Below are 20,769 nucleotides of genomic sequence, written 5' to 3' on the forward strand. Positions count from 1 at the left end.
TGGCCCGTGGGTCCCCGTCTAGCAAGCAGCCTGCACGGTCGGAACCTAACCCTTTTATGAGCCGGGGTTGTGAATCGCGGCCTGCCTGGATCACCGCGCTGCAGCCGTTGTGGGCGCCACCGAAATCCTGGGTGGCGGCCCCTTGGCTATCCGCAGGAGGGCGGGGGGGAGCCTGCCTCTCCTGGGGACCCAGGATGACCGATGCCCACAGTCAGGCTTGGGGGAGAGCGGGGCCGTCCCTGCAGCGACGCTCCTCGAGGCGCGGCCGGGCTCGGGCTCGTCGGAACCCGCCCCGGCCCGGAGCTGCAGAAGGCAGGCGACCCGGGTCGAATCCGGCGGGGAGGGGCCTTCTTGGGGCTGCGGCAGCCGCGGCCAAAGGAGGCCGCGTCTCACCCGGGTCCTCGGGCGCGCATTCCAGCGCCGCTGCCCCGGGGTCGTCTGAACGCGGCACCCCGGCTGGGCGGGACCCGCAGCGCTGGAGTACTGCACCAGCGGACACTGCCTGACACCAGGCTGCTGCAGTTTGAATGGTCTTTAAAGGCCGCCTTGCAGGACTTCGTCCCCGGGCCGCCCAGCGGGCGAGGCCGCAGGGCCAGCCGGGCGAAGAGAGGGCCGGCCGGGGCGGGCACCCGCGGCCGCGTATCGAACCGGCGGCCGGGAGGCCTCCCTCCCCCGCGGCCGAAGCTCCGCCCCCGGGGTCCTCGCCCCGCCCGCTGAGCACGTGGCGTCGCCCTGGCGACGGAGGTGCTTCCCTCGCGCAACGCTTGGGGCCACGAGCAGGTTAGGCTGCGCGGCCCCGCCCGCCCGCGCGGCTGAGGCCACGCCCCCTCGCGGCGGCGGGCTCGGCTGCACAGCGGAGGAGAGGGCGCGTTTGGGCGTCGGGGGGGGGGCGGCTGCCGCTGGACGCAGGTGAGGACTGCGGCCGGAGCGGGGCGGGGGGAGGCGTCCCTGTTGAGCCCCGCCTGGAGGGCCCCTCCCCACCCGCGAGCCCCCGCCCCGCCCCCGGGAGGGCATCGAGAGCCTTGCGGGGTCCCCGCCCCCCAGCCCCGGGCCGCTCCCCGCGGGCCTCGCAGGTGCTGGCGGGCGACGATGGGGGTTGGCGTTCCGCGCGATCGGGGCGCCCGGCCCGGCGCGGGGAAGGGGGGGGCGGGCGGGGTGGGCTCGGGTGGCCCTCGTGCCCCCCGGCCTCGGCACGCAGCGGACCCGGAAGGCGCGGGGTGGCCCAGCGCGCCCGACCTCCCGCTCGCTCTGCCCGGCGGTCGACGGCAGCGCGGGCCCCGGCTTCCCTTCCGCGGGCAGGGCGTGTCTCCGGGCGGGCGGGCGGTCCCCCGCCGGTGGGCGAGTCGGGGTGGAAGCCGGGGGGCGCCCTGTCGCCCTCCTCGGGCTGCCCGGTCGGCGGATGCCCCGCTCATCCTCCTTGCGGGCTCCGAAAAGGCGCGTGTGCCCTTGAGAAGAGAGGGGCGAGTCAGCCCCGCTCCCCAGCTGTTAAAGTTGTGGGGTTCCTCGCGCGTTTTACAGGTGGGGCTCTGCACAGCGAGCTGCTCCTGTGGGAAAAAAGACAGTCAGGTCCCTGAGCTGATTTATGCCGCTGTTGGTCGTGGAAGGGGAGGTGATTTCCCTTTGTCTTCTTCTGGGATTTCCTCTTAGCCTCCTATCCAGCTGAGGCCAGCCAAGGTCGCCTGATCTTTGTGGGCTGGTTTTGAGCACCCCTTGCAGGAACCTTTGTGGTTCGTCCAGTTCGAAACAACAAGAGAGTGTTTTGTGCTGGCTGGAAGGTGCTACAGTAAAGTATCTTTGATTTGCAAGTTAAATATTTCACTTTGGCTCCCTCAGTGGCATCTCTCCTCCTGTGTTTGCTTGCTGCGTTCCGTTGTAGCCACAAACCGCTTTGGCAAATCACGGTGGAGAACACCTGTCCATTGTGTAATAAACAGAGCTAGAGCAGTTTATTCTAAAAGGGTGGGTGCTCTCTCAACACTTGGTATGTCAAAAGAGTTGTATTTTCAGCTTTTAAAGTAGGATTAGCTAGTCCTTGGCAGATGGCAGTACTCAAGGTAACCAGACGGTTGCATCCAAGTCTAATTCCTTCAGATTTAATTTTCCACTGCTACGTCTTTGAATATGAAAAATGGCTGTAGGGGTTCTTGGGTGCTCCCCCCCCAGGCATTTTAAACATTTCAAATCTGTTCAAGATTGTCTGTGGAACATAATAATTAAGTTAAACTGGAATTGCCATTATGGGATTGCAGCATATGGTTGTTTGATGGGTCATAATTTTTTTTTTCAGGGACAATTATAAGGAAGTCTCATGACAAGAAAAAAATATATAAAAGGGGGGAATGTTTCCAGGTAACTGTAAAATATTTTAGCTGCTGCTGGCAATGTTAATCAAAAAGATGTGTATATTAACACACGTGGACAAATACAATCTGATTGAGAAAGTTTTTCTGCTCCAAGGAATTGTGCTGCAATTTGAATTGTGTGCCCAGGAGTTCTTTCCATGGGATGTCTGCAAGCTGAGAGGTGTGCCCACATAATAATACTTATGAATAGAGTTTCTTAAGCGGCTTTAAACAACGAGTGTAAACAAAGGTGATGGTGAAAATGCCTTTCCTCTGGGAAGCTGGCCAGAAGAGCCAAACTTGGCTATCTTCCTAAAGCTGATAAGTGTCCTTGGGATTGGGGGGGGCTCATTCCATAGAGTTGGGGCCCCAGTGGAGATGCACTGCTTCCAGGCCCTCCCTTGGCATCCCAGACACAAAATGAACAGGCCAGCCAGTCAGGTGATCTGCAAGGTGAGATTGTAGTCCTGGTTAAACCCTGACTTAGTTAGGAGAAGTCCTGGGAAAGGGTTGCTGAATTCTCAACTTTGTGGGCAATCCTGGGAATATTTGTTCCTCATGCAGGGCCCAGAGGGCCTTGTGGAAATAGCTTTGCTGTGGAAGATGGTGAGCGTGGCTCCTCTTGTCTTTGGCCAAGCAACCTTTCCTGGCTGGATTGCCTAGCAGGAACATCCCTTACCTACTGTAGGATTTTCAGGCAGACCCCAAGTTGTGGGAGGCTGGTTTATTGGGTGGAAAAGGAACAACGTCTACTAAAACCACACCAAACATTGGGTTGTTGAAAACACTCCAAGAACTCATATGTGGAAAAAAGGGTAATCTACGTTGCCTTTGCTTTGTAGGGAAGCTGTTTTTCTTTAATTCTTGTGAGTATATTTCTGTAGTTTGTTTCAGGAAGAGAAATCCTGAAATTCTTCTCATTCATGGCAGGAAATAGAGCAGCTGATCAGAAAGATCTCTGCATCCCTGTTTATTTCAATTTCTGTTAGGTTTTGCTGGCAAATGATTAATGCTTCTTGAGAAAGAATGCTTTAATAGCTTAAATACTTGTGCACATGGGTTCCCCTGGGCTGTACTGATTAAAGAAATTGTGCTTAGCTCTTCCAAGGCTGGGTGACTTGCTCTGGTGGAAGACTTTTGGAACATGACACCACATCCTGCGATGCAGGAAGAGCAGAGTCCCCCCGGCCTTGTTCTGATTGCTTGGCCCATCCATGCAAGTCTTCAAGCCATGCCCGTCACCTAATTGCCTTAAACTTGAGCCTAGGTCTTCCTGCCAAGCACCGTGTACCTGGATGGTGCTGCGTAAATAGTTGCTCACTCATCAGAGCAGGAGTTAAATCGCCCAGTAAGCCTCGTGGACTGAGCTCAGAAGGAATGCACAGGCCGGGCCAACCTGTCCAACCAGTGAGTGAGTTTGCAGGCATCCAGGCATAGGCATGGAACACCTCTCATCCGTTCTGTGCATCTTCTCAGACCGTGGCTGAAACTTAGAAGGGGAAAGTTCTGTTGATTTTGGTGGAGAAAATGACCAGCCAGCTACATCTTACGGATCCCGGAGCGCAACGGCAGCCATGGGCAGCATTGTGTTTGGCAAAATAAAAATGAAATGGCAACACCACAGCTTAAGATTTACTAGAAGAGCGTTTGATTGTGGTTTATAGAACCTTTAAGGCAGAGGGAAATGGGGGAGAAGGCAGGGGAGAATGAAGCATGTTGACCCTTGAAATACCAAGCAGCTTCCTCCGCTGTATTTGATGGAGCCAGTTCCTAAGCTGTGTGGCTAACAGGTTATCCTTACTTTATTTAACACGAAGTAACTCTTTCAGTAAAAACATTTGCAGTATTTAAATGGGAAGTGGTTATGATGTTCATAATAATAGAACATTAACGTAATAGTTACAAAGTGTAGCTTATAAATTAATGCCTACTTTGCTTATTGCCTCTGTGCCTGTCCATTCAGACAGGAGCATCTCTCAGTGTGGGAGACACACTAATTTATTTTATAATTTGTTTTACTGCATCTGTTCTGAAGCATTTGCAGCTAGATGAACTTGACAGTTCCTGCTCTCCTCTTTCCCCCCAAGCTTTTGGGGCTTCAATACAATGTCTCCTGCTTCTTTCTTGAATTAGTCTTTTCATAGAAACGTGAACCCCACAATGGTGGGGGGGTCGATTTAAGTTAATTGAAGTTGATGAAAGCCCGCCTTAGTGGCTGGGGGCCAGGCATTCTCAATGCAGATTTATTAGCTTATTAGTACGAGCTGTAAGTTAATAGGCGTGGAAGCCACCCCTGCTTTTCAGGAGAAAGGGTTCCATTTTATACAGACAGCCAGGAGAGATTAGGTTTCTCTGCTGTGGGGACTGAAACCTGGGGAGAGAAGCATAACTAGCAAAACGTGTGACCAGTGAAGCTGGTGGCTGGAGCAGGAGGTCCTCATCCTCGTCCTGCCTGGTCCCGCGGTCCATTTTAGTGGGTGGGGAGGCTGCTGTAGGGGTTTGGTCCCGTTGCCATATGAAGGGGCCGGTGCCAGGCTTCAGAAGGCTCTGAGGAAAACCAGCCCTTGGCAGAATCTCGGGCCGAAGGTCATAATAGCATGCCAGGCAAGGAGCAGTGGAACAGGTCTGGGCAGGCCGCTGCCAGTCCTTTGCAGTGGTGGCACTGCTTACCGTCTTTGTTGGAGCATGTCCTCTGGGCACGGTTACTAAATGAGGAGGATAACGTCCTTGTGCAGAGTCTATATTGGTCACCATAGAAGTCAGGTCCTTGCCCTGCAGAACGGTTGAGCTAGAATTGAGCAGAGGGGGGTGGGGGGAGAGCAGTGGGATTGAGTGGCAACGGGGGAAGGCCTGGGAAGATGCTGAGGGAAGGAGCAGGGCCCAGGACCCCTCCCACCCCGCTTCCCAGCACCTGGGATTCAGAGGCAGACAGACAGCCCCATCTGCAGTCAGGGCAGAGGCCTACCTGCCTCTCTTCTTCTGTATGTGCCATCATGCAAGGTGTACTTAAGAAAGAAAACTCTTTGTTCATTTTCACTGCATTTCCCAGTCCTTGTTGCCAGCAAAGACCTCTGTAGTGCAACGTGGCATTTGGCTCCTCTCTGTTTCTGAGATAATCTTTTTGAAGGTAACTTCAACATGCTACTGCTGGTTGTTTATCTGCAAGGAGACCATCCCCCCAACTCTGAGAGGTGCCCTCAATACTCGGCAGCCAGTTCATCTTATAGGCAGCTTTAGAAGCAGTTGCTGCTGTTGCAGCTTCAAAAAAAGATGCTTCAGCGGTTTCAACAGGTTTTGTGCTTTTGATAGGAATTTTGTGTTCCTCTTTCTCAGGGATCCCACCAGGTGATGCCTCTTTGAGATTCACCTCTCATTCTTGGCTGATGGCTCTAAAGCAACGGGAAAGCCTTTCTGCCATCCATCTCCTCTACCTTACTGTATTTGGCAGTTCCTTTCTTTTTTCCCTCTGTCAACATTTTGAAGGTGGCTGTACCCCACCTCGCACTGAATTTCAAAGGGGCCGCCAGTCTCATGAATGGGGCACGGGAGTTTGGCAGCCCCTGGCAATGGGGTAGCTTGCCTGAAGCGGGGCTGGCTGCTTCCAAGGAAGGCTGATGGGCAACTCAGGGGGAGCATCCTGTCCTTAGATGGGCAGCGTGCAAAGGTTTCCGCAGGTGTGACCGTGGGGGCTGCGGGCTGCTTGTGCAGAAGGAGGGCTTTTACTGTGCAGATTCCTTTGAGGAGTGCCGGTGAAGCAGATGAACTGCAGCTAGAAGTGAGCCAGTGCCTGTGGATATAAGAAAGTGCTTGCATTTTTGGTGGAAGGAATTGGAACCTGGGATCGTGTGCATACGGTGGACTCTGAGGGCAGTAAACGGATTAGGGCTCGATCGGGAAACTAACCAGCTGCTCCATTAACACCGCTGATAACTGGCTGGGGGCGGGGGAGGATGAACCCTTGCTGCTCAGTGGTTGTGGCTGCCCCTTGGTTCTAGTGGTCAGACCTCTAAGCAGGACAGGAGGTTGACCCATTTGTCTTGACCACTTTTGCTGAGTTGCTGCCTGCATTGGTGGGCACCAGGTGGGGGAAGGTTGACAAGTGAGCCACTAGTTTTGGCCATTCAGGACTCCCTGGGGAAAGAGCCCGGCTTTCCTGGGTGTGGGGCCTCAAGGAACCTGGGGCTCACCAGGCCAGTGGCAGCTGCCTGCAGCTCTCCCAGCTCTCCCATGTGCTGGGTGCCAGGGATTGTGGGCTGCGTGCCAGAGCCCTTTGTTCGGCTGCCCAGAGGTGCAGCCCATCCTGTGCCAGCTTGCTTTCCCCTCCCTGCTTGCGGCTCCACGTTGGAACAAGCAGCCTGGGAAGTGGCTGGTGCTGCAAGTCCTCTTGGGCAGTGTGCTTAAAAGACCCGAGCGCCCCTTCCCTGCCCTGCCCTGCTGGCTGGCCCTGACGCTGAAGGCGGGACGGCCCTGCTTCCTGGCTCTGCTGGTTGCCAGCCCCCCTCTTCTGAGGGAGCGTGAAGTGCAGTTGTGCCACCGTGGAATTGCTTTTACAGGGCTCTTTACCATGAATTTGGGAGGGTGTTCCATTGCAAAGCACAGAGTGCCCCGTCTTGTCTCCTCGTTGCGCGGGCATGCGTGTGCAAGCTGCAAACGTTGCCCTTTGTGTTCGTCGCTTTGTTAGTAAGCCAAAAGGGGTGCAGTTCTGCCCCGGAGCATCTCCAGCGTGGGCGGAGAGGAGCAGCAGGTCTCCAGGGACGGGCCTTGGCAGGAGGGCCGGCCTTGCCCCTGAGAGAAGACCCCCGGCCGAACCCAGAAACAGGCCCGTCTCGTTGGGGCCCTGCTGTCCGGTGGCTGCTCTTTGGTCTCCGTGGAATTGGCGCAAAGCAGCTGCTTTGTCAGAGGGATCTTTCTGGGGTGAACAAGATGCCGTCGCCCCTTCATCACGCTTCTGCTTGTGAGGTTGCAGCTTCATCACAACAATTCTTCCCGTGCTGTTTGTGCATTTGCGTTAGGAGTTTCTGTTTAGCTCTGGCTCTTGGAACGATTGCTGGGGCTTGGAAATTTGAAGCGGGCAGCAAACGCCCTCAGACCCATGCAAGGAAAGAGCTGAAACCAGGCAGCTGGACCTCCCAGCCCTGTGTCCTCCACAGTTGGTCTTCAGCAGAGTTAGTTCCAGTGCAGAGAGAGCTCTCCAGGGCCCCTTTTTGAAGGGGCTTTTAGCCTCAGAAGGTCAAAAGGCGCTCCGGAGTGAACGTTGTTCCCCTTCAGAGGCTGCTTTGGTGGGGCAAATTAACCACAAACCACTGCATTGGGAAGGCTGTTCCCATGCTCCCTGCCCATCTACTAGTGCAAGGCTTGACAAAGACTTTGCCCTTTGTTTCCTGACGAAAAGAGCTCTCAACGCCCTCTGCTCCTGCTCTGTGCCTTGGCCCGGGGTGCCTTCCCCTGAGACCATTGTGCCCTTCGGGAAGAGCAGCCAGAAGCGAGGGTTTGGCATTTCCTTGGGCCGGGTCTGCACAAAGAAGACTTTTGGGGGAGCAGGGAAGAGCCGCCCGCGGGTGCTGCCACGGGAAACGGCCCCTGCTGCCAGCTGAGGAGAGCCAGGGCATCGCTGCTTAATGGTGAGGCACTGGCTTTAAAGTCGAGCTTGACGGGGTCTTGGGAAGCAGGAGGGTTTGAGTGAATCAGGGGCCTAACGGATTTAGAGATCACACAACGCATGTATAAGGCACTCACATGTGCACACGCAGATGCTTCCAGTGCACAGGGAAGGGTGGAAGGAGCCCTTGGCTGGAGGGGTGCCCTGTGGCATGGTGGGTTATCCCTGGGAGTTCCCATTGCCACGATGCAGCAGTGCAGGGGGGGGGTTGGGGGTCAATAGGCATTTGGCCACCCAGAGGCCTTTGAGGACCACCAGGGCCTGCAAGGTGCAATGAGGAAGTTTCCAGGTGAGGCTTCAGCCCTGCTGTGGACCATGGGCTTATTTATCCCTGACTGAACAGTGGGTCCAAGAGCCTTGCCCCCAAGGTTGGCTCTCTCAACTAACCATGATTCCTCCTTTGATGGTGTGAGCAGGACAGAGTTGGTGGAACTGAAGGTGGCTGCAGGGTTGGATGGCTTTGGCCAGGCTGCAGGAGGCCAGGGATCTGGAAGAACAATTTTTTCCAAATCAATTCTGCCCAAACAGCCCCCACTGCTCCTTTTCGGCTTTCTAGGTGCAGACGGCTTTCTTTTCTGCTGAGGGGAAAAGACAGGCCCCAGTTCCTTTGGTACAGGCACTGGAGAGCAGGGTGTCCAGCTAGGTCCACGGCAGCCCTTTCTTCTCCCCCCCCCATATTTTGTGGTAGGTTCTGTCAAGTCCTGCTTTCCTGCTTCCAAGTGAATGGCCCTGGCCTTCATTCTCCGCTGTGTGGTTTCAGCGTGCCCCCGCGGGCTGTTAAGGTCTGCCGTCCGGCCTCCTGCAGAGCTTGGGATGGCTGGAGCCAAGGGAGCTCGCTAATTGCCCAGGCCCTGCCGTAATTTCAGGGCCCAGGCCACAAGTCTCCCTGATTATAGAGACGCGTCGCCTTGTAATAAACTCCACAAGCCACTGCTGCGTTTCTGTTAAAGATTTGAAAAATGTGTGTTTCCTGTCTAAGCCAACAAACAAGCTCCAGGCCCGGCATTTCTGTTCCCATGGGGCCAAAGAACAGGTCTCTTCCTCTGCTGACCTACCCAAAGCGGTATTTTGCAAGGAGCTCTCTCTCCCCTTGTGCAAGGGGGGGGGGGGCAGGACCAGCCCTGCTTCTGTTGTGGGTGCCTTCTAGCCCAGGGCCCTCTTCCCCACCAGAGAAGCCTCTCTGATGCCAGCATCGTGCACAGGCAGTGCCTAGCACTTGCCCCAAACTCAGGCGAAGATACGGTGGAGGGCGCGCCCCATTGGATGCGCCCTCATCGCTGGCAAGGCAGGATCGGCTTTCTCCACAGTTGCTGGCTGCGTGTGTGGCCTGTGGCACAGAGGGGCCTTCAGTTGCCCAGCACAGCAGAGCAGGTGCTGGGTATGATGTACTGCTGATCTCACCTGGGCCCACAGAGGCGAAGCCAAATCAGTCCCTCGCTTTAGCGGCCGAGGGCCTTTGCAGCGGTCTGGAGAGAGCAGCAAGGCCACTCCCTCTTAGTGTGTCACCCTGCAGGCAGTGCTTGTGCCCCCAACCTAGCCCCCTCCCCCAAGAGCTTTGGATCGTTGGTCGGAGTCCTCCACCTCTGTCAGGATTAGGTTTTCCTTCCTGGAGAGAGTTTGATTTGGATCCGTCCTGTGCGCTTCTCCTGAAACCTGCCCGAGGGAATGGGTTCCCTTCTCTCCACGACCAGCCAGCCACGAACAAGCCAGCCGACTTCCATGGCAGCACCTGTGCCCCAGATTTCCCTCCCCTTTAAACAAATGCACATCTCACTTCCTCCTCTGCCGAGTTGTGGCTGAGAGTGACTCAGTTGTGGTGTGTGTTTGCCGTGTGAAGTCTCAGACCAGCAGGCCTGCTTCTGTCTCAGGCTGGGCACGCACGGGAGCTGTCTGAGATGCAGAACCCAGAATAGCAGATTCTGAGCACGCCCAGAGCAAGGCGGCGAGTTGCTGAGCCCTGCTGGGCTGACCCAGTCTGCTGGCTCACGGGCAGGGACCAAGGCGACTCTAAATCCCTCTGTGGGCGAAACGGGCATGGCTGAAAATGAAGTGAGCCCTTGACAGATCAATGAATCATTACCAGGAAATGTTCCAGAAAAGGCTGCTAGGTTCCCCCCCCTGCCCCATTTCTGGATGCAGCAGGCGCCAAGAGGGGGGGCTTCCTGGGCTGTCCGGTACAGCCCTGAATCCTGTAAAGTGCCTCCCCCCCACCTTCGTTCACTCTTCTCTGGCTATTTGTGAGAGTTTCCTTGGAGTTGCAACTCAGTTCAGTTAAAAGGCAACTGCTTTCCTTTGGATTATTCAGATGTGCGGAGAGAATCCAGGAGAAGGGAAGATAACCTGCATGTGAGAACTGCTTTGCCTTTGTTTGGACTCACAGCTCAGGGGTATTTGGGTTTTTTTTGTAGTGAAAAACAAATGCTGGAAGAAATGCTAAAGCAGAGCCACATCCTGTTCCTGCTCTGGGAATGTAATTGCTTGGGAAGTTGTTTGGGCAAAATATTTGACCTCCTCTTTCCCCCAGCTAAGAGCCGGCCTTAAGGATTCCCTTCAGCTGCCCTCAAGTGCCACTCCAGCTATTTGCATCTCCATAAATCGGGGTTGATAGCTAGGTGTGAATCAGCTGTTTGTTTTGGAATGAAACACTTAGCGTGCAAATGTCAATTAGCTGTTTTTAATTGGAGGCGGAGTTTTTGTAAAAAGGCCAATTAAAGTCTGTCCTCTTCCCAGGGAGGAGGCTCTGTGCTTGCCAGACAGAGAACTGGCTCCTGTCTGTCTCTTCCCTTGGAGGAGCGGAGCTGAGAGGATACCCAACAGCCAACTGTCCTGGACTTGGACTCAGCCAAGGAGAATTCCAGAAATCAGAGGGGACAAGGGAAGAGCAAAAGCGGGGAGGGAACTGGTTGTGGGCCCAAGTTGTCAGTCCTGGGGTAGGAGGCAAGAATTCCATAGGACCTCTTAAGACGGAAAAAGGACCTGTCCTGCATCTGGTTGTATTGGCAGCGGTGGGGGGGGGGTTGCGTCTCAGCCAGCTTGAGCAGCCCGGAGGTAGTGGAGCAGGCGTCTGTAGGCAGCCTGGACCTTCCTTGGCCACCGAGCATCTTTTCTTTTTTTAATTCACAGGAGCTGCACCCCACCGAACCCTCGAGGCTTGTTTTCTCTTCAGCTGTTCTTGTGAGAAGCCTTGAGAAGGTCTGCTCCAAAGTTATCCTTGCCAGAGTCAGCTCCCTCCTCCAGCGGCATCGTTATGAAATGGCCCAGGAAACTCAGGTTGTGTGAAGGGTCTTCTTGGGAATGGAACTTGGGGCTGGATCAGTGTTGGGAGGCTAACTAGTTGTTACGCAAAATGTACTCCTTGGGAGTGGGGCAATGAGGAGTGAGTGTGCATGCTTGCACGCATGTGTACGTGTATTAGGGCTGAAGAGAAAATGAGCAGCACGGGGCAAGATCACTTGTGCAGGTGCATAAAACGCCTTTTGGGGAAAGCAGAGATTCAGGAGCCCAGGTGGAAATCATTTCTGTGGGCATGAAAGCAGCTGCTGCTATTGCCCTATCTGCAATATTTCTGTAGGAATACGGGAGCCGGAACAGCCCTTCAGCGTCAGGCCGTTGCTTCTGCTCACATATTAATGCCCATATTTCCATTTTCCACAGGGCGTTCCTCCTCGCAGTACCCTCATCATCCCACTTCCACCAGGCCTGTAAGAAGAGAAATGGCCATGCAGGTTGAGGTCAGCTCCGCCCTGACCTCCCTGGCCGGGATAAGCGAGCCGAGGAATGAAGTGACGCTCCGGCACCCCTTTCTCAGCTCGCTGTGCAACACAAGCCAGAAGCCCAGGGAGGACCCCGGTTCCCTGGCCCTGCCGATTCTGGAGGGCGGGAACAAGCTGGGGGGTCCCACAAGGCCCGCTACCATGCCCTCCGTCCCGTCAAGGCTGCGCTTGACCCCCAAGCCCTTCTCCCGGGAGACGTCTTCCGACACTTTCGCTGCGGTGAAGCCACCTGTCCTGGGACTCGAGCCCAGCGGCGGCGTCACTCCAGAGCCCCCCACCTTTGCCCAGACCTCCGAAGGTGCCACTAAGGGATTAGCTGGAAACATCCCACTGCTGCTCGATCAGAAATCGCTGGAGAGCAAAAGCCGTGGGGAGCTCGTTGCCAGCGTGCCCTTTTACTTGAGTCCCCAGGCCAACACCGTCATCCTCTTTGAAGGCAGGAGCCCTGAGAGGGAGAGGCCTGAAGACGAAGAAAGTCCTTTGAAGGCCCAGGAGGGGCAGCTTCTATCCTCCCCAGCAGAGAGGGGGTTCAGAAGGCAGCCCTTGCTCCCCTCGAATCCCAGGCCAGTCTCCTGGAGCCCTCACAGATCTCTGGAGAGGCAGGAGACCTTTTTGGGTGCCCCTAAGGGTTCAGCTGGCAGCGTTGGACTGCAGCAGCAGCGCCCTCGTCTGGCCGCTGAGATGCACTCTCGGGCATACGGGAGGCCAGCATCGTCGTCTATCTTTCTGGAATTGTACCAGGAACACATGCAGCCGGCTCCTCCTGAGGCTGCTTCCAGGTTATGGGTCCAAAAACCAAGGACGCTCTCCACAGATCTCACGGGCAGATTTGAAAACCGAGAGCTTTCCTTGCAGAAGAAACTTTATCTGGCCGAAAGTGGAGAGAAGAGCTTTGTTGCAGCCAGCGGCCGGCCCCTGGGGCCCATGGGAGCACAGAGAGAAGCAGCAGGCTTAAGCATAGCTGACCCTCGACCCAGAGTGGAGGGTGCCGGTCAGCCGGCGGAGTCTCTGTGTGCGAGAGGCAAAGTCTCTACCCAAAGCCATTTGCCCACTGCGGGCAGAGCAGCTCCCCTCGGCCAGACCACTCTGGAAGACTCGTGGGAGATCTCTGCCCAGGACAGGAAGGATCCGTGGGGGCTCGAAAGCCAGGGGAAACCCAGTGTGGGGCAGTGTGATGCTAGCCAAGGCCAGGCTTTGGCGGAGAGGGTGGAGCCCACTGCCAAGGAGACTGGCTTAAGGAATGCCCGCCCTCCTGATACCTTTAACAGAGGCTGCGTTAAAAAGACTTTCGCGCTTCTAGACACATCGGCAAACGGTTGGACTCCTGTTGAGACCGACTCTCTCCTAGACTGCCATGGAAAAGAGAACCGGATATTGAATATCCAACAGAGAATTAAAGAACTGACAGCAGAGAATACCGATTTCAAGCCAGAAAATTTGCGCCGCTCCTTCCGGTCACGGCCTCTTTCCACGGATTTGACAAAGGTGTAAGTGATGGGAAAAATTTGCGTGAAGTGGGGTACCCTATGCAGATGTATTGGGTTTTGCTCCCACAACCCTGGGCTTCCTGAGGGGTTATGGGAGTGGAAATCCAGCACATCTGGATGATATCAAGCTGGGAAAGGTATCAGGGAAGCATCCTCTGGGCTTTGAAGCTGGTAATTGTCCTGATAAGGAAGAATGCAAGAAAGAATAAAACTCCATTTTAATTTTGAACAAGCACAAATTGAGGTCCAGGAAGGATATGGATAACTTTACTAGTTCTGTCTGGATCTGAATGGTGAAAAAATCTTCAGCAGGGTCTGGTCTTCAATAAGCTTGGATCTAGGACGAACATGAGGCTGGGTTGAATCCAAGGATGCATTGTTACATGTGGGCAGACTGATTCTAGGGGAGAGGTAGAAATCTTTTCCAATGCTAAGTTTTTGGTAGTGTGTGAAAATAATATGCTGATTACTTGCATTTCAGATATAAAAGTTGGAGCATATTTGCATGCCCTTCTTGAGTTTTTCCTCTTTAATGGTATGGAATCTTTGCAAACAGGTTTTCTGGCCCTGTGACAGTGAGTGATATGAAGCCCAAGAGGCAGCATGAATGGAACAGGAAGTCTGTTGGCGAAATACAAGACACTCAGGAGGTAAGGAAAAAAACCCAAAATCCATTTCTCTCAGAGGGAAACCAAAATAAGACATGGCCTGTACAACTCTTGAGGGAATGGGCACTTTAAGCATGGCATGATCCTTAAAAGCTTCATCTGCTGATGCCTTCTCTGCCTTTTCGGATAGCACAGAAAATCACATTTTTTCTAGCAACATGTGCATAGGAATGCTTTAAGCACCTCTCCAGGTTCATCATATGCTGTGGGTTTGTCCCTTACCATTCTCCTTTTCCCAGTAAATTATATTGTGTTCTAATTGTTATGCCATGTTCCCAAACTTTGATAGAGTTCAACTCCCATAATCCCCCAGCCAGCTTGAGGATTATGGGAGTTGAAGTCCCAGCCTAGCTGTAGGACCAAGATTAAGGAAAGTATGATGCCCTTGTTCAGCTCTCTCTGAGCAGCATGATGGCCACACGATACCTTCGTGTTCTTCCCAGCCCTTTCTAGAACATTTCCTCATTGTGATTCGTTGATCTGTCAAAGAGTTGTGCTGGTTAACTGGCTGTATTCCATGAGGTTCCCAGCTGACATCCATGCAAGTGAGGGTGTAGGTCTGTAGATATGCGTAAGATGAATGTGATAGTTTTGCTGGTAGGAGTAACCAGTTTAATAAGTGTTTGCCATGATTTTATACATTTTTCCAAAGCTCTCAAATACATATATTTGCTGTGAAATCTAGTGCAGTCCCCTTAACATGAGAAAAAGCTGGTTTTGATGAGGTGGAACATGCTTTTGACCAAACCAGTGCTTGAAATTTAAAGATGTGGTTTAAAACTAACAGGCAAACACCCATGCACACTATTGGATGGATAGTGGAGTACAACGTACTTTGTATTGTTTTCTGCTTTGTTTTAAATTAATATACTTCTTTGAACTATTTAAATAAAAGAGAGATGCTGCAACACTGTGTTCCTGAATTTTTTGGCTCTTATTGCAAAGAAAGACTTGATATGGCCGATGTCAATTTAGAGGGGCCCACAACACCTTCTTAATGGTTGTGTATTTCTGCTTGTTTCAGGACGAGACACTGCCTGTGCGTGGAACAGATTCTAGTGAAGCCACTGTGGTTGGCAGTCCATGGAGGCCCTCACTGCTGGCCAAAACACTGTCCATGGAAGGACCCCCAGGGGGAGAGGGCAGCTTTGCCAAAGGCGGGCAGAATGTCTCTTTGCCAGGAGAATGTCCTGGCCTGGTCTTCAGTCCGAAGACAAAAACAGTCCTCGACTCTCCCGCCGAAGATGCCTGCCTTAAAACAGTCAGAGCCACCATGTTTGAACATCATGTGCAAAGACACAGTGTGGTTGCCAACCACCTGAGAGCTGAACCCTCATTGCTGTCACTGACGGAGTCCTTTGGAGAGTCGCTCTCCCATGGTCAGGAACTCTGGAAGGAGAGAGTGTTGGGCGTTGGGCAGTCTACGAAAGGCCCCACCCAGGAGGCTGAAGCATCAGGGGATGCTGGAACACCCAAAGATCCCAGACCTTTAACCAAGGATCGCGGCTCTCTGGCCGTAGCATGGGCAGAAGGCTCCGTGAAGGAGCAGTGCGAGAAACCTGCTTCAAAGGGCAAAGTGGAGGATCCTCTGCTGTACCAAAGGATCGAGCCCAGGTATGAAATTCTGCAGAAGGTGGGGGAAAGGGTACAAAGCAAGGCTGTTACGGCTATCCCCAAAGGGAAGGCCCTTGCTCTCCACCGTGAGAGGTCTCTGAAGGAGAGCTGGCGAGCCAGCGGGGATGCCGAGGGTAAGAGCGATGGCTGGACAGGGGATCCGCAACCAGAAGGCCCTGCCCTGGGAACCAAGCTGTGGAAAGACCTTCCTGCCTCCTGGACCCAGCGTCCTTTCCACAGAGGAGGGACTGGGCTGGACAGATATCAGGCTGGACAGCAGCTGGCCTCTGAGAAGGCAGCGCTGTTCACCAGCAGGACGAAGGATGACGGTGTCTTTGCGCCGTCATTAGAAACCGCAAAAGAGAAGAAGCTCGCTCCTGCTGGTGCGGTGGAGGGATCTGCAGCGCTGGCCCGCTTCCCTGAGGGGGCTGGAACTGGGGCGCGCGAGGCAGATGGCTGCGAAAGCAGGGCTGGCGTGCTCCGCCAGAAGACCCCTCCCTCCCTTGCTGGTGGGCACAACAGCCCGGTTTCTCCGCCCGGGACCAGCCGGTGGCAGAGGGTCAGCTGCCCAGGGCTCCTCTCAAGCCTGGACCTGAAGCCACCTTATGAGCCGGAGGAGCCCAAAGGACAAAAGATGCGCTTGGCCCCCTGGGGAGCCTCAGGAAGGTTGGACGGCGTAACAGAAGGAGACCGCTTGCAGCAGCCTGACACAGAAGTGAGGTGGCAGAGCAGCTTCCGTAACGTTTCTGCCCCGAAAGTTTCAGACCGGTGGCGAAGGAAAACTCTGCCCCACAGCACTGCCGGGTTTGAGGACATCAAGGAGCCCTCTCACAGCACGATGGAATTAGCAAGTAGAAGGGATGCCTTGCATCTTCTGGATTGCTCAATTGCAGAGAGAAGCCCCCAGACCCAATACAGAACGGATCCGAGGCAGGCGGAGGTCACCTCTCCCAGCCGCCTTCAGAAGCAGCTCTCCACGTCAGCGCCCAAGGCCACGTATTTTGCAGTTACTTGCCAGATTTTGGAGGAAATCAATAACAAGCCCGGAAGAGATGCGGCTGTGGCTCCTCGTTGGAGCAGCTCCAGAAGAGCTGATCCCTCCAATTACCAGCACGGGGAGTGCCTCTTAGAGACAGCGAGCCCCCCGGACAGGCCTCTTAGCAAGCGCAGGGGAGAGGGGGGGGCCTCGGACCTTCTGGAGAAAGGGGTTTCTGAGTGTCCACTGGCCGAGGCAAGTGAGCAGGCCCGGGAGCAGCTCCAGAGGCAGCTGGAGGAGGCTGAAAGGCATCTGGCTGGAGCCAGTCTGTCCCTCTGCCCTGTGGCACGGTCTCCTTCCTGCTTGGGGCCTCTCCAGCGGGACAGCCGGCCGGTCCTGCAAAAGAGATACGGCGCAGCTGGTCTTGGTGGAGCTGAGGAGAAGGCAGCTGATCACTACAGATCGAGAGTGGTTGATATTGATGAGCTGATGGCGGAATATGGGGGGGAGTCTCCGAAGGTTTGTGGGGTGGAGGACCAGAAAGACAGCAGCTTATTTCCTTGGGAGAAATTGCCGTCCAGAAGGAGTTTTACAGGGAACCTTCCTTGCAGCTCTGAGCAGAGAGAGATGGCAAGGGTGGAGCTCTCCTCAGGCAGCAGGAGGACAGGCATGGATGCCAGCAGTTGTGAGAACGGCCGGGTGTGTGGGAGCGATCCACTGGATGTCCGCACCCAGGAGTCCAGTCCTTTCAGGGCCAGAGATGGGAAATGCAACCCTCCCCACTGGGGCAGGCTGGACCTAGAAAAAACTAAGCGGTCTGTGGAGCCTGTGGGCCCAAGGACAGAGATGTCCTTTTTTGATGGCAAGGAGCAAGGAGAGGGCACCAGGCCAGGCCCCCCGAGTGCCAAGGATGCCAGTCCCGGTCCCCGCCCTGTCCGCATGGACTTGGGAGCGTTGTGGAAGGAAGCGAGCCCGAAGCAGTGGGCAGTCCTGGCCCCAGCTGGGGGATGGTGCCCCAGCGGTGACTCAGGTGGCAACATTGGGAGGAAAGCTGACAGCCAGGCTGGAATCTGGGAGGACGACTCTCCTGCAGCGCAGATGGGGATGGAACGGAGCAGCGCCGCGCCGGACTTCAAGTGTTCCTCGGAAAAGGCTCATCAGGCCCACGCAAGGCCCGGCATACCTTTGAGAGCAAGGCTGGACCAGCACCGTATCTGCCGGAGCTTCCCTCCCGAAAGGCCCGGGGCCTTGCTGAGCAGGGGAGGCCCATCTCTGAGGGACTGCTGCTCCCATGAAGGGGAAAGGGTAGGTGGAAAGGAGGAGGCAGGGAGAGGGGCGGGGCAGGCGGGGGTCTGGCTGCCTTGGGAGTTGTGATCTGGCCCACCGATGTGGGGATGAACACAAGGGGGGCTCTTTCTCCTTCTAACAGGACCTCGAAAAAGAGAGCCTCCAAGAGGACCGCGATGAAGCCAGGCATTCTCCCTACCTCCTAACACAGCGGCGGAGCCACAGTTTCTACAGAGAAAGGAGGACTGATCACTGGCTGGGGGTGAGTGCCTGCAGCCTCCTCTCTACTCTTGTCCGGTCTGCCAGACCGCTCCTGAGCATCCCTTGGAGTTGGCTATGCACACAGCAGCCTTTTTGTGAGGGGCTGCCTGCTGTCTTTGGCCTGTGGAAGGTCTCCCTGGGCTTCCGTGGGTCAGTGGCTGATTGTCCCAAGGAGTGGGCCACGGTTAGCCTCCACTTGGGACCCTGTTTTGGTTTGGGAGAACTCCAAGGCTTCGTGTTGCGTTATGGCTGGCTGCTTGCATGCCACTGTGCAAAAAGACCCCGAGGCTTGCTGGGGACCCCTGAGTGATGGGGAAGCCAGTGGAATGCAGAACAAGATTAGGAGGGGATCCAGCCCGTTTACTGCTCAGCAGAGGGGTCCTCCAGGGGAGGTGGAAGGAGAGGGCCTTCGGCCTCTCATAAAACAATGCCTTAATCGCCTGCCGTCTGCTGGAGAGATCCGCTTGGAACTGTGTTCTTCCTGATCGTGATGAAAGAGTGCTGTGGTCAGTCACACCATCCCGGCTGACTCACTTTCCCGCCTCTCTTCCCGATCAACCTCCAAGGAGCTGATTGAAAGGGGCAGGGGGGCGTCCGAATTGTGCAACTGGCTGGTTTGCACTTGGAATGTTTAGGAAACTCTGGAGAGCTGAAACAGCGGAAAGGTCCACGCCAGGCTCTGTCCGTGGGGGAAAACCAGAATCCAGGCAGGGCTCCTGGCTCTCGATCGTCCTCTCTGGTTTATTTTAGCACAAAGAGCTTTATAGTCTCTGACTTGTAAGGGGCTCTCAAAGTGGAATTGACAGGCCAGCCTTTCAAGATGGTTCCTGAAATATTGCTGCCGTGGCCCTTCTCCTTCTTGCAGCTGATTTTCCTGCAGAATTCCTTCTGAGAGGGGAGTCCAGTCGGCCCCTTCCGGCAGCAGCCCCCCCCCCCGAGCGTGTGGCCTGGAACGGGTCTGGGGGCGAGACGTCCTCACAGCTCTCCCGAGGCCTTGTAACGGGAAGGGATTGTAGTCTGTGGCATTGAGTGTCTTGATCTTTGGTGGTGGTGGTTGCAGTGTTGCTCTCAACTGGCTGGTCTGCTCATCTGCGGCTTAGCAGGGGGTGAGCCCGGCTATCGTGGTTTACGGCTTAGCGTTTTGGTTGAACTCAGTGGGTTGTGGATTGTTCAAGAAACCTTGTCGCCTTAGCATAATGGAAGGACCTGGTTTATGTTGTCCTGAACCTTCCTGGGTGGGGCGGCATTTGCTTCTGTTGGCCTCCGAATTTTATGTTGGGTTCACCTTGCAAGGTGAACAGGCGCCACCGGGGTGGAGTTGGGCGCAACTTACCCTTCCCAGCCTTGACTAAAGGTCGCACCTGGCATTTTAATTTATTGCTGGGAGACCGTTGCTTCCGGTGAGGGCCGATGCAGCAGGACCGAGACAAAGGGCCGAGAGCAGGCAAGGCTGCCATCCAAACCTGGTGCTGGTGCCACCCCTGCCAGAGCCAAGGAACGAGCAGCAAGGAGTCCGTTGCCAGAGAAGGCAGAGGGTGGGGGACCACAAGGGTTAAGCCCTTCCGGGCATGGTAAACAGAGATTACAGGATGCTACGGCCTTTCTTCTTCTGCCTGATTAGCTCTTTGCGTATCTGCAATAAAAACCACTGGCTTGCCTTGTCCTTGGCTCTTTCCCGGAAGCTCCTGGAGAGGGAGTTATTGATTGCCAGGTCCTGGGTGTGGCTCTGGCATCCAGGTGGCAACTCCAGAAGGGGGCCTGAATCCCGGCCTACTGACCCTCTGGATATCTAACAGCCCCCCCGCCCCCACTGGCCTGGGAAGGCTTGGGGGCTTCTCCAGCAGCGTCCAGCCTCCCCAGGGTCACACTCCCTGACTTCAGAAGAACTGCTTCCACAGCAGGTCCGCTGAGCCCCTTTCCCTGCCTGCCTGAAGACAGGTGGGGCCTCGGTTGGCACGGGAGGCCTCCTGGTATTGGGGAGCCTTCGCCTTCTCTGATGCTGCCTCGTGATCCAGCAGGGCTCCTGTGCCGAGCAGGGTGGGGGCGTAGTGGGCTTTGTATTTGGGCTTTTATTTTTGTAAGCCACCTGGAGTCAGCATGAGTGAGCTGGGCGGCCATATATGTCTAATCAATTAATCAATCGAGTAAATTGCAGCTGGCTGGCAGGTGGTCTCCTCCACACCTCTGCGACCCTCAGAACAGCTCCAGGACCCCAGTTGGACGAATCAGCCAGGAGAGGCCGGGTTCACCCAGCGTGTGCTTGTCCCTGAGGTGTGAGAAAGCCACAGTGGCCCGATTGCAGCATAATGGCAGGGGTGTCACGCCATGCTCTGTGTGTGGGAACCCTTTGGGCTGACCCTAAACAGTAGCTGTGCTGTGTTGAGGAGAGATTTTTCCCTGCTTCCTCCCTGGAAGCTTATCAGGTGTGTGCAGCAGTCTTGGGGGAAGGAAAGGTCCCGGCCTTGAAACAATCGCCTGAGCCCATCCCTGCAAACACTAGCCAGTTCCCAGGCTCTTCAGATCTGCTTAATTACCACATGCCACATGTTTCTTTAGGACTGAGAGGAACAAGCAAGGGTACGTCTCACTTACGTATATTTTCAGCCTCCCTAATAGGCACCTAAGGCACTGAGCGAGGGAGGGAGGGAGGGAGAGAAGGCACTTCATTTATCCAGGGTGCATCACGAGCAATGCTGGGGGTG

General features: G+C 55.2%; 1 protein-coding gene across 3 annotated transcripts in view; it reads left to right on the top strand.

Annotated features, from left to right (window-relative positions):
* The first annotated feature begins 11,158 nt into the window (after positions 1–11,158).
* Positions 11,159–20,769, top strand: part of KIAA1671 (KIAA1671 ortholog) — a 30,607-nt gene continuing 20,996 nt past the window's right edge. For all 3 annotated transcript variants that reach the window (XM_063315680.1, XM_063315681.1, XM_063315682.1), the window contains exons 1-5: positions 11,159–11,271; positions 11,656–13,261; positions 13,818–13,911; positions 14,954–17,824; positions 17,949–18,068. In XM_063315680.1, coding sequence (XP_063171750.1) covers positions 11,715–13,261; positions 13,818–13,911; positions 14,954–17,824; positions 17,949–18,068 — 4,632 coding nt within the window. In that variant the 5' untranslated portion in view covers positions 11,159–11,271; positions 11,656–11,714. The remainder of the gene's footprint in view (positions 11,272–11,655; positions 13,262–13,817; positions 13,912–14,953; positions 17,825–17,948; positions 18,069–20,769) is intronic.

Source organism: Candoia aspera, chromosome 15 (genome assembly GCF_035149785.1).
Source record: "Candoia aspera isolate rCanAsp1 chromosome 15, rCanAsp1.hap2, whole genome shotgun sequence".
Taxonomy (NCBI): Eukaryota; Metazoa; Chordata; class Lepidosauria; order Squamata; family Boidae; genus Candoia; species Candoia aspera.